A 17,737-nucleotide genomic window follows, 5' to 3' on the forward strand; every position below is an offset into this window, starting at 1 on the left:
TGTCAATTATCGGCTCAACAATAAAGGAATGCGGAGCAATTTAAGAGCGACTCGACATTTCTGGAGATTTTTTTCAGAGAGATGGCGCGTCGGTCATGAAGATAGGGAAAATCAGGCCGCGAAGTTATTTTTCAAGGCGAGGCTTTGTGCGTCGCCCGGCAACGGACAGGTTTTTTCACAGGCCGTGTGAGCTCCATTGTTTCGATCATGGTCGTCTACATAAAAAGGGGCAACTACGGAACGCCGTTTGATCCACTTTTTTAATAGTTGTCCGTTTATTTTAGCAAATAAATAAAAAACTTGTACTGCCATGTAGCGATTTCGATAGACGACGCCTTCAAGGGAGGAGGAGTCTACAACATATTGAATTTATCGATCGATTGTTAGGCCGATTTCGATCAGCATTGTATAGTTAATGAATGACAACTTGACGAGATCTTGACACGCACGTTGGAAGTGTACGCGTGTTTGCACTCGATGAGCGTTGCACAATAACAAAGCTCCGTTGGTGAGCGTATTGATTAATAAAGGTATTTAAGGCATTATCCAATTAGTCATGCCATAATGTCTCACTTTGTTGGCAGCTAGGTGAAGTCCTTGAGTGCCTCAAGGACTTTGTTTTGTTTTAGCAGTATTTTTTCCTTCAACAATTAATCTTGCATCTCCAACCGTGGAATGAGTTACATGTGACTCGAGACAAACAAACAGTGCAATTGCAACAATATAATTAGTCAGCGGTAAACAACACATTCTATCTGAGAATAGTTTAGACTTTTTGAGCGTATCTTTTGTTTATCACATGTTGCATTTTAATTACTGTTATTTTTAAATTTATATCCATGGTTTTTCTTCGACTAGATATAAATTTGCCATATCTTCATGCCAACCACAAGGATTCTGCTTTTGCACACACCTTCATTATTAATGTGTTTCTTCAGGTATGGTCACTATCAGCAGCTTTACACACAGTGTGCATCGTGAATACATCAATCCCAGAAAAAACATTCCAATGGAAAATATTGAGAATTTCTGCCCTTCTATCCTGAACTAAACAATGCTGGTTTGTATAAATAGGCATAAAAAAACCTATCAACAGTATTTTTAGTTTGCAGTTTGCTTTAACATACAACTATATGGCATGTTGATATTGTCGCGGGTGAAAAGGGAGATTGGTTATCTCTTCACAGAGATGAGTCATCCGCTCCTTGGACAACGCTGCGATCGTGGAGAAGAAATTATCGGGAGAAGTCCGCTCTAAGAAAGATACGCAGATATGCAGTCCGGAAGGGGAGTAATTCGTGCGACGGTATAAAACGCTGCCCCGAATCTGCGTTAGATGAGTCTCCATCGGGTGAGCTCCCGGAGCTGGGCTCCGTAAGAGGAGTTCCCTGGTTTCCCAAGAGGTCTTCAGACGCTTCTCCAACTTTTATAATGGTTATCCCTTTTGTTTGAGTTAAACCATTGTTTAGAATTGATGTCATCACTTGTTGTATTCGTTTGTTCTTATCCAAATACAACTCGTGTGACAATATTAGCTAAATTTTTATTATTTATAGTATTAGACGGTAAAACAAATTCTTCTCTCGGAAGTTTATGACATTGGACTTGCTTGAGATGACCCTTGAGCAAAGAAGCTTTTCCTGCTTTGTGTGGACAGGAATATTAGAGGCATTGATGTCTGAAACCAACAAGTGTCTTGCAAAGAAAGTAAAAAGAAACATTGATGTTGGTCATCCTCTGAGTGATGCTGAAGCCTGATAAGAAGAAAGAAGAGTATGAGTATTAGTGAGTGGTAAAATACATGATTTAGATTCAGAATTGAATGAAAATCACGGAAATCCGGTTTATTTTCCTATTGGTCTTAGAATTTTTCATTTACATTTTAAAAACCATAAATGAAGTTGGTGCGCTAACAGAACTGTTTTCGTTAATTTTTTTAACGGCTAGTCTAAAGAGAAAACCAATGACTAAATCGAAATCAGCGTTCAATTTCGATTATACCGTCTGATTTTTGGAGAATTTCAAGAGATGTCGTTTTTGGTAGATTTTGACAAAAGTGGGAAGGCTATACCCTTCCCACTTTTTCCTTTTTGGCCAAATTTCAAATTTGGCTTAAAATACATGATTTAGATTCAGAATTGAATGAAAATCACGGAAATCCCGTTTATTTTTCTATTGGTTTTACAGTTTTTGATTTAATCCTTAAAAACCCTAAAGTAAGTTGTTGCGCTAACAGCACTGTTTCGTTAATTTTTGAAACGGCTGGTTTAACGAGAAAACCAATAACTAAATCGAAATCAGCGTTCAATTTCGATTATTCCGTGTGATTTTGGAGAATTTCAAGAGATGTCGTTTTTGGTAGATTTTGACAAAAGTGGGAAGGCTATAACCCTTCCCACTTTTTCCTTTTTGGCCAAATTTCAAATTTTGCTTAAAATACATGAATTCGAATCAAAATTGAATGAAAATCACGAAAATCAGGTTTATTTTCCTATTGGTCTTATAGTTTTTGATTTAATCCTTAAAAACCCTAAATTAAGTTGTTGCGCTAACAGCACTGTTTCGTTAATTTTTGAAACGGCTGGTTTAACGAGAAAAACAATAACTAAATCGAAATCAGCGTTCAATTTCGATTATTCCGTGTGATTTTTGGAGAATTTCAAGAGATGTCGTTTTTGGTAGATTTTGACAAAAGTGGGAAGGCTATACCCTTCCCACTTTTTCCTTTTTGGAAATTTCAAATTTTGCTTAAAATACATGAATTCGAATCAAAATTGAATGAAAATCACGAAAATCAGGTTTTTTCTCCTATTGGTCTTATAGTTTTTGATTTAATCCTTAAAAACCCTAAATTAAGTTGTTGCGCTAACAGCGCTGTTTCGTTAATTTCTGAAACGGCTGGTTTAACGAGAAAACCAATAACTAAATCGAAATCAGCGTTCAATTTCGATTATTCCGTGTGATTTTTGGAGAATTTCAAGAGATGTCGTTTTTGGTAGATTTTGACAAAAGTGGGAAGGCTATACCCTTCCCACTTTTTCCTTTTTGGCCAAATTTCAAATTTTGCTTAAAATACATGAATTCGAATCAAAATTGAATGAAAATCACGAAAATCAGGTTTTTTCTCCTATTGGTCTTATAGTTTTTGATTTAATCCTTAAAAACCCTAAATTAAGTTGTTGCGCTAACAGCGCTGTTTCGTTAATTTCTGAAACGGCTGGTTTAACGAGAAAACCAATAACTAAATCGAAATCAGCGTTCAATTTCGATTATTCCGTGTGATTTTTGGAGAATTTCAAGAGATGTCGTTTTTGGTAGATTTTGACAAAAGTGAGAAGGCTATACCCTTCCCACTTTTTCCTTTTTGGCAAAATTTCAAATTTTGCTTAAAATACATGAATTCGAATCAAAATTGAATGAAAATCACGAAAATCAGGTTTATTTTCCTATTGGTCTTATAGTTTTTGATTTAATCCTTAAAAACCCTAAATTAAGTTGTTGCGCTAACAGCACTGTTTCGTTAATTTTTGAAACGGCTGGTTTAACGAGAAAACCAATAACTAAATCGAAATCAGCGTTCAATTTCGATTATTCCGTGTGATTTTTGGAGAATTTCAAGAGATGTCGTTTTTGGTAGATTTTGACAAAAGTGGGAAGGCTATACCCTTCCCACTTTTTCCTTTTTGGCCAAATTTCAAATTTTGCTTAAAATACATGAATTCGAATCAAAATTGAATGAAAATCACGAAAATCAGGTTTTTTCTCCTATTGGTCTTATAGTTTTTGATTTAATCCTTAAAAACCCTAAATTAAGTTGTTGCGCTAACAGCGCTGTTTCGTTAATTTTTAAAACGGCTGGTTTAACGAGAAAACCAATAACTAAATCGAAATCAGCGTTCAATTTCGATTATTCCGTGTGATTTTTGGAGAATTTCAAGAGATGTCGTTTTTGGTAGTTTTTGACAAAAGTGGGAAGGCTATACCCTTCCCACTTTTTCCTTTTTGGCCAAATTTCAAATTTTGCTTAAAATACATGAATTCGAATCAAAATTGAATGAAAATCACGAAAATCAGGTTTATTTTCCTGTTGGTTTTACAATTTTTGATTTAATCCTTAAAAACCCTAAATTAAGTTGTTGCGCTAACAGCACTGTTTCGTTAATTTTTGAAACGGCTGGTTTAACGAGAAAACCAATAACTAAATCGAAATCAGCGTTCAATTTCGATTATTCCGTGTGATTTTTGGAGAATTTCAAGAGATGTCGTTTTTGGTAGATTTTGACAAAAGTGGGAAGGCTATACCCTTCCCACTTTTTCCTTTTGCCAAATTTCAAATTTTGCTTAAAATACATGAATTCGAATCAAAATTGAATGAAAATCACGAAAATCAGGTTTTTCTCCTATTGGTCTTATAGTTTTTGATTTAATCCTTAAAAACCCTAAATTAAGTTGTTGCGCTAACAGCGCTGTTTCGTTAATTTTTGAAACGGTTGGTTTAACGAGAAAACCAATAACTAAATCGAAATCAGCGTTCAATTTCGATTATTCCGTGTGATTTTTGGAGAATTTCAAGAGATGTCGTTTTTGGTAGTTTTTGACAAAAGTGGGAAGGCTATACCCTTCCCACTTTTTCCTTTTGGCCAAATTTCAAATTTTGCTTAAAATACATGAATTCGAATCAAAATTGAATGAAAATCACGAAAATCAGGTTTATTTTCCTATTGGTTTTACAGTTTTTGATTTAATCCTTAAAAACCCTAAATTAAGTTGTTGCGCTAACAGCACTGTTTCGTTAATTTTTGAAACGGCTGGTTTAACGAGAAAACCAATAACTAAATCGAAATCAGCGTTCAATTTCGATTATTCCGTGTGATTTTTGGAGAATTTCAAGAGATGTCGTTTTTTGGTTGATTTTGACAAAAGTGGGAAGGCTATACCCTTCCCACTTTTTCCTTTTTGGCCAAATTTCAAATTTTGCTTAAAATACATGAATTCGAATCAAAATTGAATGAAAATCACGAAAATCAGGTTTATTTTCCTATTGGTCTTATAGTTTTTGATTTAATCCTTAAAAACCCTAAATTAAGTTGTTGCGCTAACAGCACTGTTTCGTTAATTTTTGAAACGGCTGGTTTAACGAGAAAACCAATAACTAAATCGAAATCAGCGTTCAATTTCGATTATTCCGTGTGATTTTTGGGGAATTTCAAGAGATGTCGTTTTTGGTAGATTTTGACAAAAGTGGGAAGGCTATACCCTTCCCACTTTTTCCTTTTTGGCCAAATTTCAAATTTTGCTTAAAATACATGAATTCGAATCAAAATTGAATGAAAATCACGAAAATCAGGTGTATTTTCCTATTGGTCTTATAGTTTTTGATTTAATCCTTAAAAACCCTAAATTAAGTTGTTGCGCTAACAGCACTGTTTCGTTAATTTTTGAAACGGCTGGTTTAACGAGAAAACCAATAACTAAATCGAAATCAGCGTTCAATTTCGATTATTCCGTGTGATTTTTGGAGAATTTCAAGAGATGTCGTTTTTGGTAGATTTTGACAAAAGTGGGAAGGCTATACCCTTCCACTTTTTCTTTTGGCCAAATTTCAAATTTTGCTTAAAATACATGAATTCGAATCAAAATTGAATGAAAATCACGAAAATCAGGTTTTTTTCCTATTGGTCTTATAGTTTTTGATTTAATCCTTAAAAACCCTAAATTAAGTTGTTGCGCTAACAGCACTGTTTCGTAAATTTTTGAAACGGCTGGTTTAACGAGAAAACCAATAACTAAATCGAAATCAGCGTTCAATTTCGATTATTCCGTGTGATTTTTGGGAATTTCAAGAGATGTCGTTTTTGGTAGATTTTGACAAAAGTGGGAAGGCTATACCCTTCCCACTTTTTCCTTTGGCCAAATTTCAAATTTTGCTTAAAATACATGAATTCGAATCAAAATTGAATGAAAATCACGAAAATCAGGTTTTTTTCCTATTGGTCTTATAGTTTTTGATTTAATCCTTAAAAACCCTAAATTAAGTTGTTGCGCTAACAGCACTGTTTCGTTAATTTTTGAAACGGCTGGTTTAACGAGAAAACCAATAACTAAATCGAAATCAGCGTTCAATTTCGATTATTCCGTGTGATTTTTGGGGAATTTCAAGAGATGTCGTTTTTGGTAGATTTTGACAAAAGTGGGAAGGCTATACCCTTCCCACTTTTTCCTTTCAAATTTCAAATTTTGCTTAAAATACATGAATTCGAATCAAAATTGAATGAAAATCACGAAAATCAGGTTTTTTTCCTATTGGTCTTATAGTTTTTGATTTAATCCTTAAAAACCCTAAATTAAGTTGTTGCGCTAACAGCACTGTTTCGTTAAATTTTTGAAACGGCTGGTTTAACGAGAAAACCAATAACTAAATCGAAATCAGCGTTCAATTTCGATTATTCCGTGTGATTTTTGGGGAATTTCAAGAGATGTCGTTTTTGGTAGATTTTGACAAAAGTGGGAAGGCTATACCCTTCCCACTTTTTCTTTTTGCCAAATTTCAAATTTTGCTTAAAATACATGAATTCGAATCAAAATTGAATGAAAATCACGAAAATCAGGTGTATTTTCCTATTGGTCTTATAGTTTTTGATTTAATCCTTAAAAACCCTAAATTAAGTTGTTGCGCTAACAGCACTGTTTCGTTAATTTTTGAAACGGCTGGTTTAACGAGAAAACCAATAACTAAATCGAAATCAGCGTTCAATTTCGATTATTCCGTGTGATTTTTGGAGAATTTCAAGAGATGTCGTTTTTGGTAGATTTTGACAAAAGTGGGAAGGCTATACCCTTCCCACTTTTTCTTTTTGGCCAAATTTCAAATTTTGCTTAAAATACATGAATTCGAATCAAAATTGAATGAAAATCACGAAAATCAGGTTTTTTTCCTATTGGTCTTATAGTTTTTGATTTAATCCTTAAAACCCTAAATTAAGTTGTTGCGCTAACAGCACTGTTTCGTAAATTTTTGAAACGGCTGGTTTAACGAGAAAACCAATAACTAAATCGAAATCATCGTTCAATTTCGATTATTCCGTGTGATTTTTGGGAATTTCAAGAGATGTCGTTTTTGGTAGATTTTGACAAAAGTGGGAAGGCTATACCCTTCCCACTTTTTCTTTTTAAATTTCAAATTTTGCTTAAAATACATGAATTCGAATCAAAATTGAATGAAAATCACGAAAATCAGGTTTATTTTCCTATTGGTCTTATAGTTTTTGATTTAATCCTTAAAAACCCTAAATTAAGTTGTTGCGCTAACAGCACTGTTTCGTTAATTTTTGAAACGGCTGGTTTAACGAGAAAACCAATAACTAAATCGAAATCAGCGTTCAATTTCGATTATTCCGTGTGATTTTTGGAGAATTTCAAGAGATGTCGTTTTTGGTAGATTTTGACAAAAGTGGGAAGGCTATACCCTTCCCACTTTTTCCTTTTTTGGCCAAATTTCAAATTTTGCTTAAAATACATGAATTCGAATCAAAATTGAATGAAAATCACGAAAATCAGGTTTTTTCTCCTATTGGTCTTATAGTTTTTGATTTAATCCTTAAAAACCCTAAATTAAGTTGTTGCGCTAACAGCGCTGTTTCGTTAATTTTTGAAACGGTTGGTTTAACGAGAAAACCAATAACTAAATCGAAATCAGCGTTCAATTTCGATTATTCCGTGTGATTTTTGGAGAATTTCAAGAGATGTCGTTTTTGGTAGTTTTTGACAAAAGTGGGAAGGCTATACCCTTCCCACTTTTTCCTTTTTGGCCAAATTTCAAATTTTGCTTAAAATACATGAATTCGAATCAAAATTGAATGAAAATCACGAAAATCAGGTTTATTTTCCTATTGGTTTTACAGTTTTTGATTTAATCCTTAAAAACCCTAAATTAAGTTGTTGCGCTAACAGCACTGTTTCGTTAATTTTTGAAACGGCTGGTTTAACGAGAAAACCAATAACTAAATCGAAATCAGCGTTCAATTTCGATTATTCCGTGTGATTTTTGGAGAATTTCAAGAGATGTCGTTTTTGGTTGATTTTGACAAAAGTGGGAAGGCTATACCCTTCCCACTTTTTCCTTTTGGCCAAATTTCAAATTTTGCTTAAAATACATGAATTCGAATCAAAATTGAATGAAAATCACGAAAATCAGGTTTATTTTCCTATTGGTCTTATAGTTTTTGATTTAATCCTTAAAAACCCTAAATTAAGTTGTTGCGCTAACAGCACTGTTTCGTTAATTTTTGAAACGGCTGGTTTAACGAGAAAACCAATAACTAAATCGAAATCAGCGTTCAATTTCGATTATTCCGTGTGATTTTTGGGGAATTTCAAGAGATGTCGTTTTTGGTAGATTTTGACAAAAGTGGGAAGGCTATACCCTTCCCACTTTTTCCTTTTTAAATTTCAAATTTTGCTTAAAATACATGAATTCGAATCAAAATTGAATGAAAATCACGAAAATCAGGTGTATTTTCCTATTGGTCTTATAGTTTTTGATTTAATCCTTAAAAACCCTAAATTAAGTTGTTGCGCTAACAGCACTGTTTCGTTAATTTTTGAAACGGCTGGTTTAACGAGAAAACCAATAACTAAATCGAAATCAGCGTTCAATTTCGATTATTCCGTGTGATTTTTGGAGAATTTCAAGAGATGTCGTTTTTGGTAGATTTTGACAAAAGTGGGAAGGCTATACCCTTCCCACTTTTTTCCTTTTGCAAATTTCAAATTTTGCTTAAAATACATGAATTCGAATCAAAATTGAATGAAAATCACGAAAATCAGGTTTTTTTCCTATTGGTCTTATAGTTTTTGATTTAATCCTTAAAACCCCTAAATTAAGTTGTTGTGCTAACAGCACTGTTTCGTAAATTTTTGAAACGGCTGGTTTAACGAGAAAACCAATAACTAAATCGAAATCAGCGTTCAATTTCGATTATTCCGTGTGATTTTTGGGGAATTTCAAGAGATGTCGTTTTTTGGTAGATTTTGACAAAAGTGGGAAGGCTATACCCTTCCCACTTTTTCTTTTTGCCAAATTTAAAATTTTGCTTAAAATACATGAATTCGAATCAAAATTGAATGAAAATCACGAAAATCAGGTTTATTTTCCTATTGGTCTTATAGTTTTTGATTTAATCCTTAAAAACCTAAATTAAGTTGTTGCGCTAACAGCACTGTTTCGTTAATTTTTGAAACGGCTGGTTTAACGAGAAAACCAATAACTAAATCGAAATCAGCGTTCAATTTCGATTATTCCGTGTGATTTTTGGAGAATTTCAAGAGATGTCGTTTTTGGTAGATTTTGACACAAAGTGGGAAGGCTATACCTTTCCCACTTTTTCCCTTTTTGCCAAATTTCAAATTTTGCTTAAAATACATGAATTCGAATCAAAATTGAATGAAAATCACGAAAATCAGGTTTTTTTCCTATTGGTCTTATAGTTTTTGATTTAATCCTTAAAAACCCTAAATTAAGTTGTTGCGCTAACAGCACTGTTTCGTAAATTTTTGAAACGGCTGGTTTAACGAGAAAACCAATAACTAAATCGAAATCAGCGTTCAATTTCGATTATTCCGTGTGATTTTGGGGAATTTCAAGAGATGTCGTTTTTGGTAGATTTTGACAAAAGTGGGAAGGCTATACCCTTCCCACTTTTTTTTGGCCAAATTTCAAATTTTGCTTAAAATACATGAATTCGAATCAAAATTGAATGAAAATCACGAAAATTAGGTTGATTTTCCTATTGGTCTTATAGTTTTTGATTTAATCCTTAAAAACCCTAAATTAAGTTGTTGCGCTAACAGCACTGTTTCGTTAATTTTTGAAACGGCTGGTTTAACGAGAAAACCAATAACTAAATCGAAATCAGCGTTCAATTTCGATTATTCCGTGTGATTTTTGGGGAATTTCAAGAGATGTCGTTTTTGGTAGATTTTGACAAAAGTGGGAAGGCTATACCCTTCCCACTTTTTTCCTTTCCAAATTTCAAATTTTGCTTAAAATACATGAATTCGAATCAAAATTGAATGAAAATCACGAAAATCAGGTTTATTTTCCTATTGGTCTTATAGTTTTTGATTTAATCCTTTAAAACCCTAAATTAAGTTGTTGCGCTATCAGCACTGTTTCGTTAATTTTTGAAACGGCTGGTTTAACGAGAAAACCAATAACTAAATCGAAATCAGCGTTCAATTTCGATTATTCCGTGTGATTTTTGGGGAATTTCAAGAGATGTCGTTTTTGGTAGATTTTGACAAAAGTGGGAAGGCTATACCCTTCCCACTTTTTCCTTTTGGCCAAATTTCAAATTTTGCTTAAAATACATGAATTCGAATCAAAATTGAATGAAAATCACGAAAATCAGGTTTATTTTCCTATTGGTCTTATAGTTTTTGATTTAATCCTTAAAAACCCTAAATTAAGTTGTTGCGCTAACAGCACTGTTTCGTTAATTTTTGAAACGGCTGGTTTAACGAGAAAACCAATAACTAAATCGAAATCAGCGTTCAATTTCGATTATTCCGTGTGATTTTTGGAGAATTTCAAGAGATGTCGTTTTTGGTAGATTTTGACAAAAGTGGGAAGGCTGTACCCTTTCCACTTTTTCCTTTTTGGCCAAATTTCAAATTTTGCTTAAAATACATGAATTCGAATCAAAATTGAATGAAAATCACGAAAATCAGGTTTTTTTTCCTATTGGTCTTATAGTTTTTGATTTAATCCTTAAAAACCCTAAATTAAGTTGTTGCGCTAACAGCACTGTTTCGTTAATTTTTGAAACGGCTGGTTTAACGAGAAAACCAATAACTAAATCGAAATCAGCGTTCAATTTCGATTATTCCGTGTGATTTTTGGAGAATTTCAAGAGATGTCGTTTTTGGTAGATTTTGACAAAAGTGGGAAGGCTATACCCTTCCCACTTTTTCATTTTTGGCCAAATTTCAAATTTTGCTTAAAATACATGAATTCGAATATAAATTGAATGAAAATCACGAAAATCAGGTTTATTTTGCTATTGGTCTTATAGATTTTGATTTAATCCTTAAAAACCCTAAATTAAGTTGTTGCGCTAACAGCACTGTTTCGTTAATTTTTGAAACGGCTGGTTTAACGAGAAAACCAATAACTAAATCGAAATCAGCGTTCAATTTCGATTATTCCGTGTGATTTTTGGAGAATTTCAAGAGATGTCGTTTTTGGTAGATTTTGACAAAAGTGGGAAGGCTATACCCTTCCCACTTTTTCCTTTAAATTTCAAATTTTGCTTAAAATACATGAATTCGAATCAAAATTGAATGAAAATCACGAAAATCAGGTTTTTTTCCTATTGGTCTTATAGTTTTTGATTTAATCCTTAAAAACCCTAAATTAAGTTGTTGCGCTAACAGCACTGTTTCGTTAATTTTTGAAACGGCTGGTTTAACGAGAAAACCAATAACTAAATCGAAATCAGCGTTCAATTTCGATTATTCCGTGTGATTTTTGGAGAATTTCAAGAGATGTCGTTTTTGGTAGATTTTGACAAAAGTGGGAAGGCTATACCCTTCCCACTTTTTCCTTTTTGGCCAAATTTCAAATTTTGCTTAAAATACATGAATTCGAATCAAAATTGAATGAAAATCACGAAAATCAGGTTTTTTTCCTATTGGTCTTATAGTTTTTGATTTAATCCTTAAAAACCCTAAATTAAGTTGTTGCGCTAACAGCACTGTTTCGTTAATTTTTGAAACGGCTGGTTTAACGAGAAAACCAATAACTAAATCGCAATCAGCGTTCAATTTCGATTATTCCGTGTGATTTTTGGAGAATTTCAAGAGATGTCGTTTTTGGTGTAGTTTTGAGAAAAGTGGGAAGGCTATACCCTTCCCACTTTTTTCCTTTTTGGCCAAATTTCAAATTTTGCTTAAAATACATGAATTCGAATCAAAATTGAATGAAAATCACGAAAATCAGGTTTATTTTCCTATTGGTTTTACAGTTTTTGATTTAATCCTTAAAACCCTAAATTAAGTTGTTGCGCTAACAGCACTGTTTCGTTAATTTTTGAAACGGCTGGTTTAACGAGAAAACCAATAACTAAATCGAAATCAGCGTTCAATTTCGATTATTCCGTGTGATTTTTGGAGAATTTCAAGAGATGTCGTTTTTGGTAGATTTTGACAAAAGTGGGAAGGCTATACCCTTCCCACTTTTTTCATTTTGGGCCAAATTTCAAATTTTGCTTAAAATACATGAATTCGAATCAAAATTGAATGAAAATCACGGAAATCAGGTGTATTTTCCTATTGGTCTTATAGTTTTTGATTTAATCCTTAAAAACCCTAAATTAAGTTGTTGCGCTAACAGCACTGTTTCGTTAATTTTTGAAACGGCTGGTTTAACGAGAAAACCAATAACTAAATCGAAATCAGCGTTCAATTTCGATTATTCCGTGTGATTTTTGGAGAATTTCAAGAGATGTCGTTTTTGGTAGATTTTGACAACAGTGGGAAGGCTATACCCTTCCCACTTTTTCATTTTTGGCCAAATTTCAAATTTTGCTTAAAATACATGAATTCGAATCAAAATTGAATGAAAATCACGAAAATCAGGTTTATTTTGCTATTGGTCTTATAGATTTTGATTTCATCCTTAAAAACCCTAAATTAAGTTGTTGCGCTAACAGCACTGTTTCGTTAATTTTTGAAACGGCTGGTTTAACGAGAAAACCAATAACTAAATCGAAATCAGCGTTCAATTTCGATTATTCCGTGTGATTTTTGGAGAATTTCAAGAGATGTCGTTTTTGGTTGATTTTGACAAAAGTGGGAAGGCTATACCCTTCCCACTTTTTCCTTTCTTTCAAATTTCAAATTTTGCTTAAATTACATGAATTCGAATCAAAATTGAATGAAAATCACGAAAATCAGGTGTATTTTCCTATTGGTCTTATAGTTTTTGATTTAATCCTTAAAAACCCTAAATTAAGTTGTTGCGCTAACAGCACTGTTTCGTTAATTTTTGAAACGGCTGGTTTAACGAGAAAACCAATAACTAAATCGAAATCAGCGTTCAATTTCGATTATTCCGTGTGATTTTTGGAGAATTTCAAGAGATGTCGTTTTTGGTAGATTTTGACAAAAGTGGGAAGGCTATACCCTTCCCACTTTTTCCTTTTTTTGCCAAATTTCAAATTTTGCTTAAAATACATGAATTCGAATCAAAATTGAATGAAAATCACGAAAATCAGGTTTTTTTCCTATTGGTCTTATAGTTTTTGATTTAATCCTTAAAAACCGTAAATTAAGTTGTTGCGCTAACAGCACTGTTTCGTTAATTTTTGAAACGGCTGGTTTAACGAGAAAACCAATAACTAAATCGAAATCAGTGTTCAATTTCGATTATTCCGTGTGATTTTTGGAGAATTTCAAGAGATGTCGTTTTTGGTAGATTTTGATCAAAAGTGGGAAGGCTATACCCTTCCCACTTTTTCCTTTTGCCAAATTTCAAATTTTGCTTAAAATACATGAATTCGAATCAAAATTGAATGAAAATCACGAAAATCAGGTTTATTTTCCTATTGGTCTTATAGTTTTTGATTTAATCCTTAAAAACCCTAAATTAAGTTGTTGCGCTAACAGCACTGTTTCGTTAATTTTTGAAACGGCTGGTTTAACGAGAAAACCAATAACTGAATCGAAATCAGCGTTCAATTTCGATTATTCCGTGTGATTTTTGGAGAATTTCAAGAGATGTCGTTTTTGGTAGATTTTGACAAAAGTGGGAAGGCTATAACCCTTCCCACTTTTTCATTTTTGGCCAAATTTCAAATTTTGCTTAAAATACATGAATTCGAATCAAAATTGAATGAAAATCACGAAAATCAGGTTTTTTTCCTATTGGTCTTATAGTTTTTTGATTTAATCCTTAAAAACCCTAAATTAAGTTGTTGCGCTAACAGCACTGTTTCGTTAATTTTTGAAACGGCTGGTTTAACGAGAAAACCAATAACTAAATCGAAATCAGTGTTCAATTTCGATTATTCCGTGTTGTTTTGGAGAATTTCAAGAGATGTCGTTTTTGGTAGATTTTGACAAAAGTGGGAAGGCTATACCCTTCCCACTTTTTCATTTTTGACCAAATTTCAAATTTGGCTTAAAATACATGATTTAGATTCAGAATTGAATGAAAATCACGGAAATCCGGTTTATTTTTCTATTGGTCTTATAATTTTTCATTTACATTTTAAAAACCATAAATGAAGTTGGTGCGCTAACAGAACTGTTTTCGTAAATTTTTTTAACGGCTAGTCTAAAGAGAAAACCAATGACCAAATCGAAATCTGCGTTCAATTTCGATTATACCGTCTGATTTTTGGAGAATTTCGTTAGATGTCGTTTTTGGCCGATTTTGACAAAAGTGGGAAGGCGGGATGAAGGCGTTGATGATCAGCGCACGCCTCATAGGACTTGTATACGGAGTCTGTTTTGCCGGAAGAGCAAACGGTTTCCGAGATATTATGGGAAATTGGCGACCAGGCCGTACCCTATCGGGAACTTCCTGAACGGAGTGAGGGCCCCTAGTTCTTAATCGAAATGATGTAATTTAAGCCAAATTTAGAATTTGGCCAAAAATGAAAAAGTTGGTAGGCTATACCCTTCCCACTTTTGTCAAAATCTGCAAAAAACGACATCTCTTGGAATCTGATAAATATCATACGGAATAATCAAAATTGAACGCTGATTTCGATTAAGTAATTGGTTTTCTTGTTAACTCAACCGCTATTAAAATAACAGAAAACCCAGTGATGTTAGGATACCAATTTTATTTTTCGTATTTTACCTTTAAATCAAAAAGTATTAGGCTAATTGAAAAATAAACTTGATTTCCGTGATTTTCATTCAATTCTTAATCGAAATGATGTAATTTAAGCCAAATTTAGAATTTGGCCAAAAATGAAAAAGTGGGAAGGGTATAGCCTTCCCACTTTTGTCAAAATCTGCAAAAAACGACATCTCTTGGAAGTTGACAAAAATCACGTGGCATAATCAAAATTGAACGCTGATTTCGATTAAGTAATTTGTTTTTTTGTTAAATTGCTAAAATGAGCCGAATTTTCCTAACATTTAATTCAAATCTATAATTTTAACAGTCTTTTGAAACAAACATAATTTGAAATTCAAGAATGTGAAATATCATAGACATTTTATAAATTGCAGTAGCGCCTTACAGGTAGATAATATTACCCAATATTACCAACACTTGACATGACGTTGAAAAATCATTTGTCGACTGTTGATGGAATGATGGAAAGGCTGAATAGCCACTTTTTAAAATAAAATAAATAATGTGAGTATAGTAGAGAGTACCAACCCGATCGTGTATAGAAACTGATGCATAGAATAAATATGATCTGAATGTATCAAATGAAAAGAACACTGAGGAAAACAATGTCCACTAGGACGAAATTGATCAGACATTTTAATGCGGTGAGTGTATGTTGGTACGCAGATCCATACAAAGAAAAAAACTAACTCGTCGGAGACGAGATATATTGTAATATATATTCGACAAAAAGGGCAATGAAAAATAGTGAAGGGATCGTGAACAAGTGGTAGAGAGCAAGGCACCTACTATTATCGTAGGGAAATTTGATGAAAATAATGAATTGAGAGTTTAAAGGGTTGCACAACAACTTACATGATTCCATTATGGGAAAATGGTTTTTCAATTTAGCCACCGACCTTTTGGAAGAGTATACCAAGAGCTCTAACATGGTGAAATCACGAAAAATTTTATATCAGGAGGATGGACTAAAGCACAGACTAAGCGGTTAAACAATCATCGGGCCAAAAAAACTGGGACATTCACGAGAATGAAAATTTCATTGAAAAATACGTAAGGTTTGATGAGAGGAATAAACGTGTTCGCGAAAACTAACAGTTGGCAATACGAATGTAACCCCAAGATATAAAAAATCTGAATTATGCTAAGCTAAATCAATTTCGACTTCGTAAACATTTTTCAAGGGGAAAAATTAGCATCTAGGTGAAAGATGAGAGAAGGAGGCGGGACGCGGGACAAACAGTTAGAAACAATAAGAGGACTGCCAAAGGAAAAAGGATGCGGATATGTAGAAATAAAGAGGATTTGAATTTTTATTGATATCATACTCTCGTGGAAGAATGGGATTGCTTAAAAGGCTTGTCGAAAAGGCTTTCATGACTTTCTTATGTTGTTATCTCCACTTTCATTTGCTCACGGGCGACACAAAGAACTTTCATGTATATGTATATACGGAGATAGATGTGATAGTGGTTGGGTAGTTGCAAATAAATTTCCCAAACAGAGTGCAAAAAAAAAAACTGTAAGACGATTATAGCCCTGCCAAAAATTCCATGGGTCCCCCGAAAATAGCGTTAACTGATATTCTTCGCAACTAGGATTATTTACACCGACCGATTAACTGGCGCCACGCTTAAATGGAAACCATCAACAAAATTGGAAATGGATTAGGGAATCACACATACTTACATTCACATTCATAAGGACAGTCATGGAGGGGATATTGGAATGAAATCTTTAAAAAAAACGTAGCTATATAGTGAGATCAAGAAATGCTTTCATTTCTTCTTCCGATCGTGACAGATCGATTCGCCTACACGACTTCAAATGTTCGTGAACTCTAAACCGAGGTCTCCACGTTATCTGCGGCGTTTTTGTGAAAGTTCTCTTGACCTAAAAATCAAAGAACAAACATTTTGGTCTCGACAGTTTCTTCTATATGCGTAATAATGCAAATATGAATGACTGACTTTCAAGATAAATTGCCAAGTCAGCATCTCCGGCTCGTTCTGCCAGATTACGCGGAGTGTGTCTCTCCTTGTCGGCCAATGACAAACTAGCTCCGGCTGCCACCAACATGCAGCTGATAGCACGTTGCCTGGCTAACGCAGCCTTATGTAATGCTGTCTGTCCCCTAATAAATACGAAAAACAAAACAAATTGAACATAACGTAAAGGCTTACTTCTTCGAATGTAATAAGAGTTGAATAAATAAGTAAAAATAAATCTGACTTTTCATTGTCGACCATGTCCAGGAGGGCACTCGGGGACGAAGCGAGTAAATATTTAATAACATCGCGATGTCCATGTCGAGCCGCCCAGTGCAAAGCAGTTTGTCCTTGAGCGTCGATGGAGAGCAGCGAGTAGCCTGATGCGTGAAGATCCTTCAGCTGCAATTGAGTTTCAAGCAAACATTACTCCGGGCGTTTCAATCAAAATGACATTTGCCGCTACAGGCATCTACCATCAACAGTAGAGGTAAATCATTCAAGTATCACCTTTTTCAAGTCCCCATCCTTGGCCGCCTTCACAATGCTGCTCGATGATTTTTCTAGCAACGGACTAAATAACAAAAAGATGTTGTTTTTCTTTTGTTTTCATCTTCTTTCAAAGAAAATGACCAATTTTTAATGTTAAATGCTAAAAGTTGAAGAAAGAAAAGGGTTGTGCGCGGGGGTAAGAAAAGTTAGTACCTTTTACGTGGACAAAAGATGGGCAATTTATCGCCGTAAACGCTGCATGCAACCATTTGTAACAGAATAGAAGTTAGATCAAAACCAACACCGTGAAAAGGAGAACGAAGGCTGAACGCAATGAAACATGCATCGCTAAAATCACGTGCGTTTCACGCGTCTAGTTCACGCGAAA

At 33.8% G+C, this 17,737-nt stretch overlaps 1 protein-coding gene and 1 long non-coding RNA gene across 8 annotated transcripts in view; one reads left to right on the forward strand and one right to left on the reverse strand.

Moving 5' to 3' along the window:
• Positions 1-472: 472 nt before the first annotated feature.
• On the forward strand, positions 473-1,238 carry LOC123469372. Of its 3 annotated transcripts, none has more exons than XR_006642598.1 (3): positions 473-737; positions 859-1,060; positions 1,188-1,238. It is a non-coding gene; the product is annotated as an uncharacterized LOC123469372 (long non-coding RNA). The 3 variants fall into 3 exon arrangements; XR_006642597.1 differs by having other exon boundaries at positions 1,165-1,216; XR_006642596.1 differs by lacking the exon at positions 1,188-1,238 and having other exon boundaries at positions 474-530; positions 585-737; positions 859-942.
• Positions 1,239-15,383: 14,145 nt separating this feature from the next.
• LOC116930207 (diacylglycerol kinase zeta) overlaps positions 15,384-17,737 on the reverse strand; it is a 42,541-nt gene continuing 40,187 nt past the window's right edge. For 4 of the 5 annotated variants that reach the window (XM_045174306.1, XM_045174314.1, XM_045174298.1 and 1 more), the window contains 5 exons: positions 17,563-17,604; positions 17,368-17,431; positions 17,102-17,259; positions 16,840-17,003; positions 15,384-16,762 (listed from right to left, as the gene is read on the reverse strand). In XM_045174306.1, the coding sequence (XP_045030241.1) occupies positions 16,710-16,762; positions 16,840-17,003; positions 17,102-17,259; positions 17,368-17,431; positions 17,563-17,604 (481 nt within the window). In that variant the 3' untranslated portion in view covers positions 15,384-16,709. The remainder of the gene's footprint in view (positions 16,763-16,839; positions 17,004-17,101; positions 17,260-17,367; positions 17,432-17,562; positions 17,605-17,737) is intronic. The other variant, XM_045174303.1, reaches the window with a different exon arrangement.

The sequence above is a fragment of the Daphnia magna genome, linkage group LG1 (genome assembly GCF_020631705.1).
Source record: "Daphnia magna isolate NIES linkage group LG1, ASM2063170v1.1, whole genome shotgun sequence".
In the NCBI taxonomy this organism is placed as follows: Eukaryota; Metazoa; Arthropoda; class Branchiopoda; order Diplostraca; family Daphniidae; genus Daphnia; species Daphnia magna.